Here is a 17559-nt window from a genome sequence, read left to right as displayed (position 1 = left end):
ATTGTCCCTATAAATAATACTTTCAAAATGTAGTTCACAGTAATTTCAAAAGCTTCATATACAGTAATCGAAAACAGTTTTATTTAGCAGCAAAAAAACTTTTATTTGGTTTAAAACAGTTATTTGCGAGTAACTTATCAACGCAAACTCTTAGTAAAACGTAAATCCGTACACTTCATCCCAGTGAAACTGTCGACCGGCGGTAGAGAACACGGACCAATATCTGCCATACTTAGCGAGAAACCCGCTATGGGCCCGTGACCCGCAGTGGGCTCGCTGCCCCATGTTACCCTATAGGAGTAATTAAATATGTTACCCAAAAATAACAAGCAAAATGTTATTTGCTTTAAAAACTAAGCAAACTGTGATGTCCTCTGAAAAATAATACAAGTGATGTGCTGCGGTAAAATAAGCAAAAAGTGATGAACTGAGAAAAAATAATCAAAAAATTGTCAACTGTGGGAAGTTAAGTGTTGTAGAGAATGAGAAAATAGTGATTTACTGTCTGAAAATAGTATAGTTTAAAAACCAGCAATAATTTATTGGTTTTGGAAAATAAGCAAATAATGAGGTGCTGTGGAAAATGAACGTAAGTGAAGTGATGTGCTGTTGAAAAATAAGCAAAAATTGTTATTGTTAAGTACACCGGAGCTGAAACGTTTTTTGCTGATTTTGTTGATTTTGTATCAGCTAACCCGCGTGAGATCGCGTGGCAGTAATCCTTTACAGTTTAGTCCGTTGATCCGCTTTTTAATACAGATGGTTTATGAAAAGAAATAAATCACGCCTCACGCCGGGGCATGAGTTTATAGTCATGCCTCAGTGTAAACTCATGCCCTAGGTACTGTTCGAGTTCATGCTAAAAAACCTTATGCCGTTACTGGTCACGTTCACAATACAAAAAAAAATCTAACTCAGTACTCACTGCAGTGAGTGACAGAGAGCGCATTTTCTCGTCGACGAAAACGTGAAGTCACGGACGGACGGACAAACGGACGGACAGACGGACAGACAGACGGACATGGCGAGCACAATAGTGCATTTTTTCCACAAATGAGAAAATGCGCTATAAACTAACGCCAATGCAGGTCTATTTCATGCCACATGAAAAACTCATACCACCACTTCCAGCGTTGTTTGGCATGAAACTGACTCCTACATTTCTGTATAATGATCTCTTATCAAGATGGCTGCGCTATCTTGCGTTGCTCGAGATAAAAATATCTGATAAGCACAAACCCTTTGTTTGGTCAGTGATGGTAGAAAGGCTGTTCAATATTATTCATTTGATTATGATTTCGATGGAGTAATGAGCTCAAGGGGCTTCTGAGTTGAGTTTGTTTGTGAAAGTTTCATACTTTGATCATTATAATTGATCATAATTTAGTCATTATAATTAATGATCATTATAATATGTAACGTTTGTTATAATATATAACATAAGGTGATTTGTTTATGTTTTAATTGATTACTTTTAACTTTTTAGCGCTACTCCTAATGATCAAACGCCCCAACTCCGGTCATCTATTTTTTATATAAAATTATTTATATTGGATGGAAATTGGAATGTGGAGAGTAGAATGATATAATATGTGGATGAGAATAAGCAAAACATTATGAATCTTTTCTGAAATTTGCACCAAACTCATTATGAAGAAATGACAGCGAGGGAACATCAACTTTATTCATAATTTTACTTGTACAGCGATTGTTCCTTCTCACTTTTATTCATAATTTAAAATTTTTTATTAAATATTCATAAAACACCAAATGGTAAGCAGTTTGTTTAGTTTACCAAGTTTGGCACTAAATAATTTACCGGGAAATCCATTCCTGACACTGACAAAAATGAATGAGTCAGGTTGACACGCAAATGTGGGTTCCTAGTTTTCGTTAAAAATCAATGCGGCTTATTGCCGACCTCAGCAACCCAAATATTACGCGTAGCATCTACCCATATTCATTTTCAACTTCTTCTGCAAACGACAGAAATTTTTTTCTCATCATCTCATGGACGGTGGACCAGCAAACAAGGCATATCTATCCGCATTAAGGCTCGTAGTCAAAGTGCAGCGAAGTCTGAGAACGAGTTATTCGTGACCACTTTGTAAGATCTTCGCTCCAAATCTCATGGTTGAATTATTAATATAATATAGTTCAACTATGCTAAACCTTAACTCGGGCAGTTGTTACTCTCGCGCTTGTAGTCTTCGCAATACGGAATCCCAGCCAGCTAACGCATTATGTGGCAACGGGCGGATTTCAGGTGGCCGAGTAATGGTGATAAATGGTCTGCAATCGGCTACAACTAATTTGCCTCAGCCGACCACTGGCCATCTATCATTACTCTTTCCTCATTGAGTTCCTCTTCACCGCATCACCCGTCGTGGACTGACAGGTGAGTAATTTACGACGTCTCTTTANTGGTAAAAAAATCATAGAAAGAAGGCTGATCAAGAAAATCCTAGCGTACCGATCAGCTGAGTATAAAAATATAATCCATTGATATTTCTAAAAAAAGGTTAAAGTCACAGACTTTATGAACATTAATATTCAAAGTTTGTTGAAATTTTACCGTTCAAGAAGTTCTTGTGTGTGGTACGTAGGTGCTCGTCCAATTAACGTCTATTGAATTTTTTGTAGGAACAAATTATCAAGTTCCGATCTTGGATGAAGAAATGCAAATGTTCATTAAAATGACTAAATTTTCAGATATAATGCACAGACGCCGAGTTCCCCTAAGGGTTCATTTGCTGTCCTTCCTGCAATGGATACAAAATACGTAGAAAATAATTTAGACTGGACGTGAAGTCTCAATTGAAGTCGTAGTCGGAGCTTAGTAGCTTTACTAGCTTAGTCCGAAACCGAAAACCTGTTCAGACTGAAACCAGATGACTGCTTTAGACTGAAACCACACCCCCGGCTCAGGTCGAATCCGAAATCCCAGAAACATCATCAACATGACTTAATCCGAACTCCCAATTGAAATCAAAGGCTCGCCGAATAGCAGTGACAATTCAAATTTAATCGAAAACTCGTAACCATCCGAAACCAAAGTCCCAGTGCAGACCGAAACAAAAAGAAAAGTTTTCTTCGATGATCACAAACTGATAATATTATTCATAGAAGTACCTCCGCACTATTCATTATTTGGAGACGAAGTGGCCTTTTGGTGGAAAACCTTCGCCTGCGCCAAAGTCTCATTAACCGTAGCGATTTCAGCGTTTATTAGGCCGTAGGCCTGTCGCCGATTCTTAACACTGCAGAACATCCCAGCTTGTTGCGGGCTTGAACTCGCAACTCACTGATTCAAATTTTCTTTGCTTAACCGCCCGGCCTCCTTGCAGATTCTGACCAGAAACTGGCGCACAGAGCTGGGATTGAACCCGCACCTCTCTGCTTCAATATTGGTCCTGAACTTTAACCACTTGGCCTCTCTGCCCATCTCACTGAGTATTTATATTTTCAAAGGAAAATATTGTTAATTTTGAGCTAGAATATACTTCCAAATACGTAGCACATAAACTGGAAGAGTTTTGATAGCTTGCTAGATCACTGCATTTTAGGTCGCATAAAAACTTTAAAAAAAATAAGCTTTGAATGCCACGGAACGTTTCAATAAAGACATGGTGAATTGTCTTAGTTTACAAATCCTTGATTTAAATAAAAATTTAATCAGACTCATGATATTAGTAGCAGTTGAGGTAGTTAAGTCTTATCACCTTGGGCAGTTCAGTGATATCTTATTGCTGAACAGATTGGGGGTTTTCCTTTATGCCGATCGAGTTAGAAATTGCCATCTTCATCTTTATTCAAATGCTGCTCAACTCTATTAATTTTTTTATATTCATTCAATCTGAAGGATCATTGAAAGTAACTAAGTAGAATTGCTGTTGTGATGTGGTAAAGGTTTTCAATACAGTAACAGCCGAATTCGGTTGCAATACAGTGATAACGCTCGTTTGGAAACTTCTACGTACCGTTTTTTCCAAATACTAGTAGTTTAATGGCATCAATCAAGAGCAGCTTTACAGCATCAAAGAGATGAATTTTAAGACTTTCTCTAAGCAAGTTACGAGCATTGCAATAATCATCGACATGCAAGACTTGGCCTAATCTCCAACACCAACGCCAACTTTCCTATATACAAATTTACCAAAAAGAGAACTAATAATCATACAGTGCCATCACTAGGTCACCACTCCTTAATTGGTTTCACCGACGCTTCATAATTATTATGTCAGGTTCATATTAACCGAACTGTTATCGAAACCCAAAGAATTTGATCCAATAATCCTTTTCCAAACCATAAGATGATATAAATAACGATGCCATTTAATGAACGTCGCGAAATAACTTCAATACAATAATAATACATAAATAGAGCTGGCAATACAATACAATACATACACAAACTGATCTCATCGGCAGGATGAAAAGGAGAAAATCCAAAAATTAACACGTGTATTTGAAATCTCGTGTTTACTGACATGAATGGTCGCGCATTAAAAAACTTTCATCTTAATTTTTAGCTCTGCGTACTGATCTTCACTTCAAGAAAAATATTCTTGAAAATGTATAAACAGATAAAAAAAGTACTAGTGGTAACATTTTTGATTGCCACTTACTCTACAAGATTTATATCGTTCAATTTATGTCAATTAAGATGACGAGCATTAAATTTAGATTGAAACACTTTGCGATACATGGTCACTGACTGCAGTGAAAATTGAGACACTCCATTTTGGTGTTTATTGTACAAGGTAACCTAATAAATTTGATGCTGATTGCACTGACAAATTTTGACTAATGATAATATTTCGATCATACAAAGAAAGCTAATGAACTTGACGCGGGTTGTTCACTGATTGTACTGACAGATCTGTTCGTAATGCAGCTTGAGAATAATTGACTTGTCCTCGAGTAGCTGGATGGACGCTTCCTGGCTGCTCTTGTGCTGCTCCAATACGCGGCCCAGCTGATGAACATTGTTAATAAATTAATGTTTTGTGCCAATAATAATGTGATTAAATTGATGTTATGCTCTACTACTAACATTATTCAGGCAGAACGAACGGAGAAAAGTATCGAGACAAAGAAACAAATGCATGCTATTCATCATCAATCTATAAATTGAAATTAATCCCGCATCTAATAATAAATCTAGACAAACATGAAATGACAGGCGAGTAAAGGAGGAGCAAAGCAACTAAAATTAAGGAGTAAACTAGATTTACCGCAGTAATCTCAAAACATGACCACTAGTGAAATAACATCGATCCTGTATGTGCACCACAGGACGCCAGTCTGAAGTCAAACTGTTTCACAATTTCACTGGAGGCGTTGCCAGGGACTGCTACTTCCGAAACACATGCTAGGGATACCTAAAGGACTTACCGTGCTGAATCAAACACATAACAAGGCCTCACCAATCACCACGCCTACCTAACACATCCTAAGGACTCACCACGCCTACCTAACACATACTAAGGGCTCACTACGCCTAACAAACACATACTAAAGACTCACCATGCCTACTAAAAATACATCCTAAGGACTCACCATGCCTACCCAACACATCCTAAAGACTCACCATGCCAGCATGCCTGCCCTTGACCACCATAACGACGCGGGGATGCTGCTTAGGGATGACAGTCTCGAGCACCGCAAGGGGCACGCCGCTGAGGAGCCTGCCGCTGCTGGTGCGACACTCGCACTGCACGGCTGTCATCACGTTCTCAACCACCACCTGGGCAAACGAGTTCATCTTCACTTTTTAGCGCATTTCTAATTCATGGAAAAAATATAACTCAGTACTCACTGCAGTGAGTGACAGAGAGCGCATTTTCTCGTCGACTAAAACTTGAGGTCACGGACGGACAGACAGATAGACAGACAGACGGAGATGGCGAGCACAATAGTGCATTTTTCCATAAATGAGAAAATGCGCTAAAGAGCGCTATTGTGCTTGTCATGTCCGTCCGTCTGTCTGTCCGTCCGTGACTACGTTTTCGTCGGCGAGAAAATGCGCTCTCTGTCACTCACTGCAGTGAGAGTACTGAGTTATATTTTTTAAGGTATCGGAACTAATTACATTTCCTTAATGAACATTCAAGCTTTAATGTCGTACGTTCAAGGAAATTATTTTGCTGCCAAATCAATTGCTAATGTATTTTAAACCAAATAATGATTAGAATGCGAATTAATGCTCATAGTTATCGGACCAATATCGCACATACATGATCTATACGAGGTAAACCCGCCTTTGGTTATTGGACTAATATTACACACATACATGAATTTCATGAGAGAACTCACCTTTTCTTTGAAATATTTTCCTGCCTTAAATTGCTCGCTGGTTATTCTAACAGTTAGCCCTTCTCGCACCCACGGGGCAGAACTGATGGTGCCGCGCGCTGCTCTGTCATCAGATTCATAAGCTCGATTTCCATTTGTTGAGGCATCACCATATTTAGATAACAGATAATCTTTACTGGATTTATCTTCTCTCTTCGATATTCTTTCTTTATGATGGCGAACCTCGTGCTGAAATTCGTCTACTCTTCTTCTGCTGTCTCTGGATTTTTTCTTTCTTGGTTTATCTTCATCGGAGATATCATAATCATATTGTTTTCTTGAGACTCCTTCCTCTCTGCTATATTTATCGCTATTCATTGAGTGCTCTTTCCTTCTATCAAGTTTATATTCAGGGGGATCATCAAGGTATTTACCTGATTTTCTATTTCGTACAGCATCTTGCAATTTGTGATGCCTTTGATCTCTCTCAGAATAATTATCACTAGATTTATCGTCATCGTCATGGTTTCCTCCTACAGGCATTCCAGACGTCAGTGTTCTCAAACTTTTTGTTTTCTCACTAGCATTGTAATCATCTGTTATTTCTTGTTTGACTTTTCTTGGATGTTTCAACTTATTCTCATCAGACTGAGAACCAATTGAATACGTCTCATTTTGCGTGTCTAGTTGACTTTGTTCTGGCCTGTTGTTGTTCAGTCCATCTCTTTCATACATTTGCTTGTTCTCTTTGGCAGTGACATCTCGACCGTCCTTATCCAAGTTTTTATCGTCCGTTTTATCAGATCGTTTCTTCTTCTTGTTTGCTTCTGCATCCTGGAAAAAAATAAAGTTTAAGCGATTTGTTATTAAATGAAAAAGCAAGATATAACTTGGAAAACTGCCAATAACTTTGAATCTGAAGTTCACCATTTAATTCATGTGAATCGTACTAAATCTTATAGGAATTACTTAAAATCTTGTTGATCAGAAAAATATTGAATAAAAAAAATATTCATGAATAATGCTATGGTCGATGACAGCAACCCGAACTTAAAATTTAAAAGCAAAGGCGACGCCACAAAAGGATTCACCATCTCTTAATAGAATACGCTTTTGAGTCCAGCTCCATTGACAGTTCTAAAATTCTAGACTACAGATACAATAAGTATTTAATACAGTACCTTGAACTAGTCAAACATTTCCTTGTTGATTACTCTACTTGAGTCTGCATATACATACTCAGAAAACGCTTTGGAATCCAACTCCATTGTCAGTTCTAAATTTCTAGACTACAGATACAATAAGCATTCAATACAGTACCTTGAACTTGTCAAACATTTCCTTGTTGATGACTCTACCTACTTGAGTCTGCATATACTCAGAAAACGCTTTGGAGTACAGCTCCATTGTCAGTTCTAAAATTCTAGACTACAGATACAATAAGCATTTAATACAGTACCTTGAACTTATCGAACATTTTTTGTCGATGACTCTATTTGAGTCTGCATACACTCAGAAATCGCTTTGGAGTCCAACTCCATCGTCAGTTCTAACATTCTAGAGCGCAGATACAATAAGCATTTAATACAGTACCTTGAACTTGTCGAACATCTCCTTGTTGATGACTCTACTTGAGTCTGCATACTGAGTCTTCGTGACGGGAGTGAGGTTGCCCTCGATCTCCATGACCACAGCTCCGCCCACCGCCTTCTTCACCAGCACGTGGGTCTCTTCAACACTCTCCACCTGGAATACCATCACTACCTACTGAGTCCAGGGTATAAAATCCACAGGCTAATATAAATGTTAGTTTATAATTCAGACTTTCTCACCAGCATGTGCATAGAGCTCTTCAACACCATTGACATGGGGCCATAATTTCAAAAATAGTTACGAGTTCACAATGCTGTCAGCCAATCAGCGATGGCTTTCCAAGCTAAGCCAACCATTTACAGACAAGAAATTGGCTACTTATCAATCATATACTTTGGCTGCTATGCATACAAGAGCAAATTTTCTTAGTACAAACTAAGGATCTTAAATCCACAGGCTAATATAGGTAAGCATTGAGTTTTAATTCAGATTCTGCCAAGGAAGAAATTTGAATTTTTGACAAAAGAACTCGATGGTATTCATGATAGTCATAACGTGCACCAGAAAATATTATTTTTACCTAGGGACAATAAATATTTTAAGGCTCTTTAAATTAACGCAGCTGATGAGCAGGAAATAGCAAGATGTTGGCAAGGTTGGCACTGCAAGTTAAAAATAAGAGAGAATAATATGATCCCTAAACATTACACTTGTGCAAAGGTTATTTGCAAAAACGAAGAGAAGACAATTCTCTATCTAACCATCTATAGGCCAAACTCACCATACCATAGTTGCCCTCATGTCTTCCACCACTAAGGAGTACATAGGAACCTTTTTTAAGTGATAAGGTTTCTTCTTGTTCATGAGGATCTTGACTTGCAGGAACCGTCTTACGTGTTGCCGAGGAACCAAGAGTCTTATTAGATGCCTCAATGATGGACACCACTCTGGAAATATTTATTATGTAAGTCAAAAGTTGTATAATATTGCTATAATTTTTCACCAGTAAAACCTGTAATTAACATTTACAAGTATTTTGTAAACTTATGGTAAAGTAAATTAATGATAGAGCACTGATTAACTCAAATTGTTCAATTGTATTACATGATGTGAAACTCACTTCCTGTTCCGGGAGTTGCCCACTCCTTGACCTTTAGTCCAGCCCATGCCTCGTAGCAGAGCAGCGCCAAACTGTTCAACTCCTATCTGTGTTCACACAAAATATTTAATATACAAGATAACAATCTTGTGATCAAGATACCGTAACATTACCAAAAACTGTATTATCGTTTTATCTTGTGATGGCTCATGAACGTAAAATTTGAGAAACATTAATAATATACGAGTATTATTATTATTATTATTATTATTAATACCTCATCAAAATCGTCCAAAGTAGGTATAGATCCCAGGTTTGATATTGATGGTCCAACATCATCAATGGGGATGCTAAAATTTGAAGGTTTTTCTGATAATTGATGAGCAGAATTTGCCACCTCTGTAATATGGGAAGGTTTTAGTGATAACATGAATGTTGTTACATTCGAAACGTCGTTAATAAAGTGATATTACTCCCTTGAACCTGCATTTTGATCAACTAATGTCATCTGAAGAATATTGTTCGACCCTGAAAATATATATATATATATGATACAAAAATATTTAGAAAAATATATGTTTAGATAATTTCTCAACACTTTAGTCGTCTTAAATTTCCAATTGATACGTCACTATTGAAATTAAACTTGAATAAACAGTTATATTTCACTTTAGGCTTGGCAGCAGGATACAGCTTGGCATGCTGACTATGGCCATTCTTAGCATACAAACAACAAGGAAAATTTCAGGAATTTTTTATGTGCATTATGACAAGCTTAAAAATTAAAATTATTATATAACATTGCTGAAGAACAGCAATATTAACAATATGACAACATGCATGAATCTGTAGGTATGCAGTGGTCATGGTCCTGATGATGTGAGTGACATGATTAAGCTGAACAGCTGCTGTCAAGAGCAACATAAACATGAATGTCTTTAATGTTTTTTATGTCTTGATATAGTATAACTGACATGGCTCATGTCATGCTTCAGAACCAGCTGTAGCTGACATGTTTATCCTACATCCAAACTTAGGAATATATTTAATGTGAGAACCATAAAATGAGATGACTTGGACCATTGATAAGAGGACTTGGACAGCTTTGACATTTACGAAAAGAATAGCCTATACTCAAAAAGTTTCTACCTGAGAAAAATTGCATTGCTAGCTTTTGAAGTACCATGAGATAATCTACAAATGAAATAGATAGGTATATATTTTTTATATATTTACTTGTGACTATTTTCATCACAAAAAAGCAACCACAAAAAATTAGATCAGTAGGTACTCACTGCATTGAGTGACAGCGCGCATTTTCCTGTAAGTCAATCCGTGAAGTCACGGATGGACGGACATAACGAGCACAATAGTGCCTTTTTTTCCATAAATAAGAAAATGTGCTAGAAATGGTCCAAGTTGCAACATCAATGGTCCAAGTCACCCTGTTTTACAGTAATCATAACCAAAATGTCAATAATGCCACAAGGAATAGATCTTTGTCAACAAGTTTCTTGGTGGATTTGTGATATGTTGCAAAGATTTTATTCAGAACATCTTTTGAAGGATATATATCATATACCTAATATATGAATTGAAGTTTATATATCATTCATGTACAGTATATAACAGTTCTGTATATATATTCAGTCAAACTATTGTTTGGTTTTGACACACCTCAATTGATTAGAATCATTTTAAAAAAATATATATTACATATAAATACAAAATATTTGATTATAAGAGAATCCTTACATATATATATAATCAAATGACCTTCAAGTAGAGCCTTTTCAGCCTGCTCGTCCAATGTAAGTTCACGACAAGGGCTTTTGTCAGTACTTGTCTCTTCAGTAGGTTCTGTTTGACGTTTCTTTTGGTTGAACTTTGACTTTAGAAGCAACGGAGCTTCTGAGTCTCGTTGTAATAATGGGATGACCAATTCTTCTCCTTCAGCAGCATTACTATAAAGCAAAATGTACCACACATGAATCAAACAATGCTCTTATTATATGGTAATTTCCTACATTTCATCATATCAAACAACTGGTTATGATTTTTACCATACTAGCACATTAGTCTAGATTTACTTGGCATGTTGCATTACACAAATAACCTGGTGAGACATGGAAACAGTGCATTTCTTGGAAATTTTATCTTATAAGTATTCCTCAAAATTTGTTTGTTTGAAGCTTGGCACCATAAATATATAAATATGGGGTTATTTAAGCAGGACTTAATACATCAGAATATTACCTGGACCTGGAAATTTATTACTAATAAGTGGATAGCAAGGCATTCTAAAACAGAGAAAAAATTTATTGAAAATTCAAACTGAGAAAATTAAAATATAGTTATTTTTCTTACTTCAATTAGATGAAAATAACTTAATGCAAACTGACATACCTCTTTATTATGTTTTCTTCAATAGTTTCAATAACTTCTTTTTTTATTCTTGCATTTTCAGGAGCCTGCTTAAGAGCAGATGGTTGCAAAGATTTCTTTTCAATAACTTTAGTAAATGAAAGTGAAATTTTTTTGTTTTCCATTTTTCAGTTGCTTATCTCTGTTGGGAAATCAAAATTAATGAGACAAAATTTGCAAATTCACTTAGTTCAAAACGAACTGGGTATCAATCAAGGGATTTTAGGAACATTTTTTTCTTTTTTGTAATTATAATTTTTGCCAACAAATTTTAGTTGGTCAAGAGTTTATGGTTGGAGAATGAAAAAGAATGCATTGGAGAAAATTATAAAGAACTCTTCAATAATAACCAGAGATAATATATTTAATAATTTTGATTAATGCCTGCATTGGTATTCAAAATAAATTATATATAGGTAAATACATTCATCATTAGGTCACTGCAATCTGCAGTAAGGGTGTAATTTCACCTTAAAATTATCCATTGACCATGCACTCAAAGATATGAATTTATTTCAATCATGCCAGCCAATTAACAAATGCAGTGTATTTATACTGATTATACTTTCCATAGTCAAATGGGACAAGACCAGTATGCTGAGAGTGGGTGAATATTTGATAAATTTGTGGCTTGTCAGCATCAAAATCTATGTCTTCAGAAGATCTTGACAACAGATTTCTTTACATGTATTTTTGTCAAGCAATTTTGATGGTAAAGGTATTTGTGGTGACAAAGGGCTGCACTCCTCCAAACTCTGCATACTGGTAGTACAGCACTGAATGTTCCTTAGTAAAATAAAATTAACAATAATTAACATTTATAATTACTTAATTAAAAAGAACAATAGGTTTGATGACTAGAGAACATTATTTTTAGTTTATACCAACATTTGCTAGTTGTCCATTTGACCTCCGTGCAGGGTTGGCAATGATTAAATCAAAATGATTAAATCATGTGATTAAATCACTTGATTTTTTTATAAAAAAATCATGATTTTTTTTTATTTATTTGATTTTTTTGATTTTTTCATATATTTAAATATATTGAGTGGCAGTCTTTAATTTATATTGAGGTATTAGATCTGCATTCCTGAAGTGTTTTTGTATATTGAAGCCAGTTAAATGGTCAATATATAGCTCATTACCTTGCTCCATACAAACTTTACAAAGCTAATGAATAGACTTATCAATAATTGTTTACCCAAAATTCCCTAAGTAGTAAACACTACCATGGCCTGTTGGCCATTATTGAAGGCAATAAGTGCCCTTTTTAGCCATCCATTATGATTCATTTATTGTTATTGTTAGTAGGCTAATTGCAACATAAAAAATAACACTTCAAAAAGACGAAAAAGTTGAAAAAATCAAAAAAATCAAATCAAAAAAATCATGAAAAAATAAAAAAAATCACCAACCCTGCCTCCGTGAAAGCTTAAGCTTGAGTTGTGATTTAGCAGATTCTATATTCCATAGTACTATGCAAGATTGAAAATCTGATACTAATGGTACTGGGTCAAAGCAATAAATCAGATTAATAGACTGCAAGAAATAGATCTCATTTTAGTTGTTATATAGCATTCCACTAGTGAAGCACTGGGCACTGGCTTCATAGCCAGGCCAGGAGGTTATAACTGAACATTGTGAGATACAGATTTGAAAAATCTGTATCTCACAGGCTTCATTACAACAATGCTTCATCACTCATCAGGTTTGATCTAAGTGCAAGGTACTTTCTCAAACACTATCAGCTAACAATGATAATTTTGTTCAAACAAATAAGTGACAAATATTAGAGGAACAAGGCTATTCAACAACTTAAAGGAACAAGGTTATTCATCAAGTTGGCAAAGAGAATGTCAAGCACATTTGACTGATGCCAACTGGCACCAAATAGGTTTGTGACCCTGACATGGTGACACTTTCAACTCTGTTTGCTAATGCCCTCATGAACAGACTTGGGACATAAACCAGCACTGTTGTGAAGATTGCTTGGGCCCAACCATAGTGGCAAACCAGAGCTTTTTTGGAATCAGTTCATTTTTAATTTCCTCAATAACTCCAGATTTAAACCAATTACTTAATTATGATAATGCTGGTATGATGTGGTATCCATGATACTTTACTGGTCTACTTATAGGGAGTTGAAATTGAACTTGAAGGAGAGTCTAAAGAACTCTCTGCTTTGCCACTATGGGCCCAACTATTGCAACCTTAAACATCAGATTCTTCTAATCTGTCTCTTACAATTTCATACCAACATTTACTATTTTATTCTATTTTACCAAGTATTTGTGTGACAGACTGACAATGACACTCATTGTGATAATGTCTGCAAGCAAATTTATAGCTGATGATGTTAAGATGACCTAAACCAGTATAGATGTTAAACTGTTTGACTCAAACAGTTTCACATCCATACAATTCAAGTATGTGAGGTAGACTAGTGAGGACAACACAAGAGACTATTCTCCTAACCTAATAATATAACAACATCCAAACAAAATATGTTATTGTCTTTATTTAATTAAACCACTTCAGTCATCATCAATGCAGTAAGGTTTCTGCTGTATTTCAACTACACAAGGTTTGCGACCAGAACATGCCCTACACTGTGCCTCACATGAGTATCCTGATACTAAGCATAGGTCCATCCTGGAGCTTCCTTAAGGGGACTGGCTACCTCTAAATTTTCAATTTTGGCGTTTTCTGGTTTTTGTGCTCATATTAAAGCTTACTTTCTGACGCATCGAACGATACCAGAATCATCTCTCTATGTCGAAAAATGATTTCGTGACAGCTCCCCAAACGGGGGCGGTTTTGAGGCCCCTTCAGTAAAGTCTATGGGATTAATTCGAAGGCTGGACACACTAAAAAGGAACGACTGAGGTAAAGCGGCCAATTATGGCATTATCCGGTGCTTATACTCATCTTAAAGCTTACTTTCTGACACGTCGAACGGTACCAGAAACATCTTTCTACATGCTTTTTTACGTACACGATGCAGGTACATGGGGGGCGGTGTTTGGGGGCCTTCACTAATTGCTATGGGCGTAAATGGAAGGCGGGACTATAAATACAGCCTGCTGTCGCTCTATGCCTTGCTGACTTGGTTTGAGGCTTAGTTACAGTTTCTAGGCTATGTTACGACTCTGGTATGTTTTTCACGATCTTTTTTACTATAGTAAATTCACTTAACCCAATTAAAATGATGTGAAATTACGAGCCGTCCTGTAAGCTTACAGATACGAAAAAAATGCTATAAGACTGCTGATATGAAGCTTGCAGTGGACAAGGTTGTTGTAAATGCTCAATGGCATGTTCACGGATATGGTAATATTGCATCAATAATGTGATAATTGCACATCAATAATACGGTAATTAATGTATATGGCAAGATCATATCAATAGAAGGAAAACAAGTAAAAATCACAGAAAATGTCATTTATTCTACCTCTACATCATCTACAATGAAAGAGGAGGACTTCAGAGTACTGTTAGTAATGGATGATTAATGCTCTCTGCATGCTTCAAATGTTTTGAAATGAAGTTTCATTCCCATTGTCCCGAGTAGCCCCGACTGACGGGGCTACTCGGGACAATCTTTATTTTGCGTCTGGCACCTTACGAATAGCATATGGAATTTTTTTGACAATGCCATTTGATAGCCCTCGCAAAGAGCTATAAAATGAGCCTAAATTTGTTTATGAAATGTTTCATAGTAAGAAGTTATCAACAGTTATTAACAAAAAAACGATCATATCTGTCCCAAGTAGCCCCGGTTGACGGTACGTGTCTCGATGTTGTAGGATGATATTTGTAGGAGGAGATAGATTTTCTAAAGTACCCGTTTTCTATGAATTTGAAGTAAAAGTATGAAGCAAAATGTTATTTTTTTACATTTTACGTAGGTATGTATGTGAAGTTTCATGATGATCGGATAATAACTGTAGAAGTTTTTCCGGAGGGTAGCTGGTCCCTTAATGCCATTGCAGTAAGAAAATAGGATTTACTTTTGTAATCAATAGATGTCAAAACAAGGAATTCCTGTGGCAAGATTCCAAAGGAATTAGGGTACTGAAAGATGAAAGGTTGGGATCAGCAGCATTCCATACATGAGGCAGACAATGGAAATATCTATCTAGAAGGGGCCACTAAGAATGCTGCTGTTGGCCAGGGACTGAAAAAATGGCAGTATAAGAGGAAATTATAAGTTGATATTAGGTTAGTTCCAACACATGTTAGTGGTCATTTGTCTAGAAGAACTATATTCTCTTATACGTACTTGAGAAAGATATTTTTAACAGATTTAGGTTATTACATGCAAGGAGTAGAGGAATTAGGCTAGAGCTCCAACAATTACTGACTGTGTCAGCCGTGGTTTGCTGACACAGTCTGACTGTGTTAGCAGGAGCCTGACAATTGCTGACTGTGTCAGCAGGGGCCTCCTCCAAGGAGGTTTTTCAAGTTGGGGTGACAAATTATTTTAGGCCTCAAATGAGTGTCTCTTCAATAAATGAATCAATTGGAACCAGAGCTGGGCAGCGCTACTTTGAAATGTAGCGGCGCTACCGCTACATGCTCTAAATGTAGCGGGCGCTACCGCTACCGCTACACCCACTAGATTGTAGCGAGCGCTACTGCTACAGTAAAATGTAGCGCGCTACATTAGCCGCTACAATGGCCAAAATTATTGGAAATCTCTAAATATTTATTGTTCTGCTATTGGGATTTACTCATAAACATTTAATGATAATAAAATATTTTCAAAACATATCAATGCAACTTCATTGCAATTAACCTAACCCAGTGATTCCCAAAGTGGGCATTATCACCCCCCTAGGGGCGGTGAAAAGATTTTGGGGGCGGTAAAGAAGAAGAGGGCGGTAGGAGGGCAATAAGGGGGGCGGTAGTCTGAAGTTAATGTCAGAAGTTCGAACGTTTTTTTTTTTAATTTGATTTTAAGACTTTGGGTGTGAAACAGTCACACCTCCCAGCCAGAGCACAACTTGATTTTTCTTGAAGACTCCAACTCAACTGCCTCTTTACTTCATTTTGAATTTTTCTTCATGCTCTCACAAAGAGGTTTTTGTGTGGAAGAAAATAAAGGAATTAGGCACTGATAATTTTCATAGGGTGTTCACCATGCTGCATTTTACCAGGTATTGTCCCTGGCGATGAATGACCGCAGTTCTCCTTTTTTGGGGAATATCACCTCCTCCCAGAGCTGTGATGAGGTTCCAAGGAAGTGAAAGGTTCTCCAGATTTGAGCAAAACTCCCTCCTCTGATTGATGTATAGCGAACAGTGCAAAATGAAATGCTCAATTGTGTCTTCTGTGTTGCATGTGGGGCAGATGCTGGAATAGGCCAAATTGAAGCGGGCCAAGTGGGCTTTCACACCAGCATGACCAAGCCGCAGACAAGCCACAGCACATTCAACTGAGCGAGGTAGCGGTCCATAGTCCACATAATTTACTGTCTCTCCCAAGCCCAGTCTGAAGGTTCCCTTCCCTGAAGACTGCACTTCCTCTGACCACTAGAGTGACCAATATTTCAAGAATTTGTTCTTTAACAGACAGAGCCACTCCTCAAAGCACAAACTGGATCTGGCAGAGCGATCATTTGCATGTGCGGGGTTTGCTATTCTGTCAGCCACTTCATTCCCACGAATGTTGCTATGGCCACGAACCAACACATCATCATCGAGCCCCTTGATTTGCATCAGTTTATGAATTTGAGCAATGATTGAGCAATAGGAGCAAACTGACAGTGAAGAAAGAATTTGCAGTGCTGCTCATGAGTCAGTCAGGATCAGAATTGGTTTGTCCTTCAGAGATTCATCAGTGATGGCAAGATGCATGGCTTTGAGTATAGCAAATAATTCAGCGCACAGTATGGTGTGCACTGGATTCAGCAGCCACCCAGTAGCCAGATTGGTAGATGGCAGGTAAAGACCAGCGGACACTGATCCAGTAGCAGAATGTGATCCATCAGTGTAGATCTGCACATGCTGAGGATAGTTCTGCTTCCAAAACTCTTGAAAACAATTCTCAGTGATTTCACGAGGCATTGAATTGACATCAGGGTTCAGCAGGTCCAGGCAGATGCTGGAAGAAAGATCCACGTGAGGTGGAAAACACGATAGCAG

General features: G+C 37.1%; 1 protein-coding gene across 1 annotated transcript; it reads right to left on the bottom strand.

Moving 5' to 3' along the window:
- Positions 1–4447: 4447 nt before the first annotated feature.
- On the bottom strand, positions 4448–11583 carry LOC108674386 (G-patch domain and KOW motifs-containing protein). Its single transcript, XM_018162325.2, has 9 exons — positions 11396–11583; positions 10766–10953; positions 9267–9388; positions 9011–9096; positions 8672–8837; positions 7891–8043; positions 6319–7131; positions 5594–5749; positions 4448–4978 (listed from the first exon to the last, which is right to left on the bottom strand). Exons 1-9 carry the CDS (start codon positions 11536–11538, stop codon positions 4862–4864), a joined length of 1944 nt encoding a protein of 647 aa, XP_018017814.1. The 5' UTR covers positions 11539–11583; the 3' UTR covers positions 4448–4861.
- Positions 11584–17559: the final 5976 nt, after the last annotated feature.

Source organism: Hyalella azteca, unplaced genomic scaffold (genome assembly GCF_000764305.2).
Source record: "Hyalella azteca isolate HAZT.00-mixed unplaced genomic scaffold, Hazt_2.0.2 contig16089, whole genome shotgun sequence".
NCBI classification, from domain to species: Eukaryota; Metazoa; Arthropoda; class Malacostraca; order Amphipoda; family Hyalellidae; genus Hyalella; species Hyalella azteca.
Note: the sequence above shows the minus strand (reverse complement) of the source record. Positions and strands in the feature narration are given on the sequence as shown.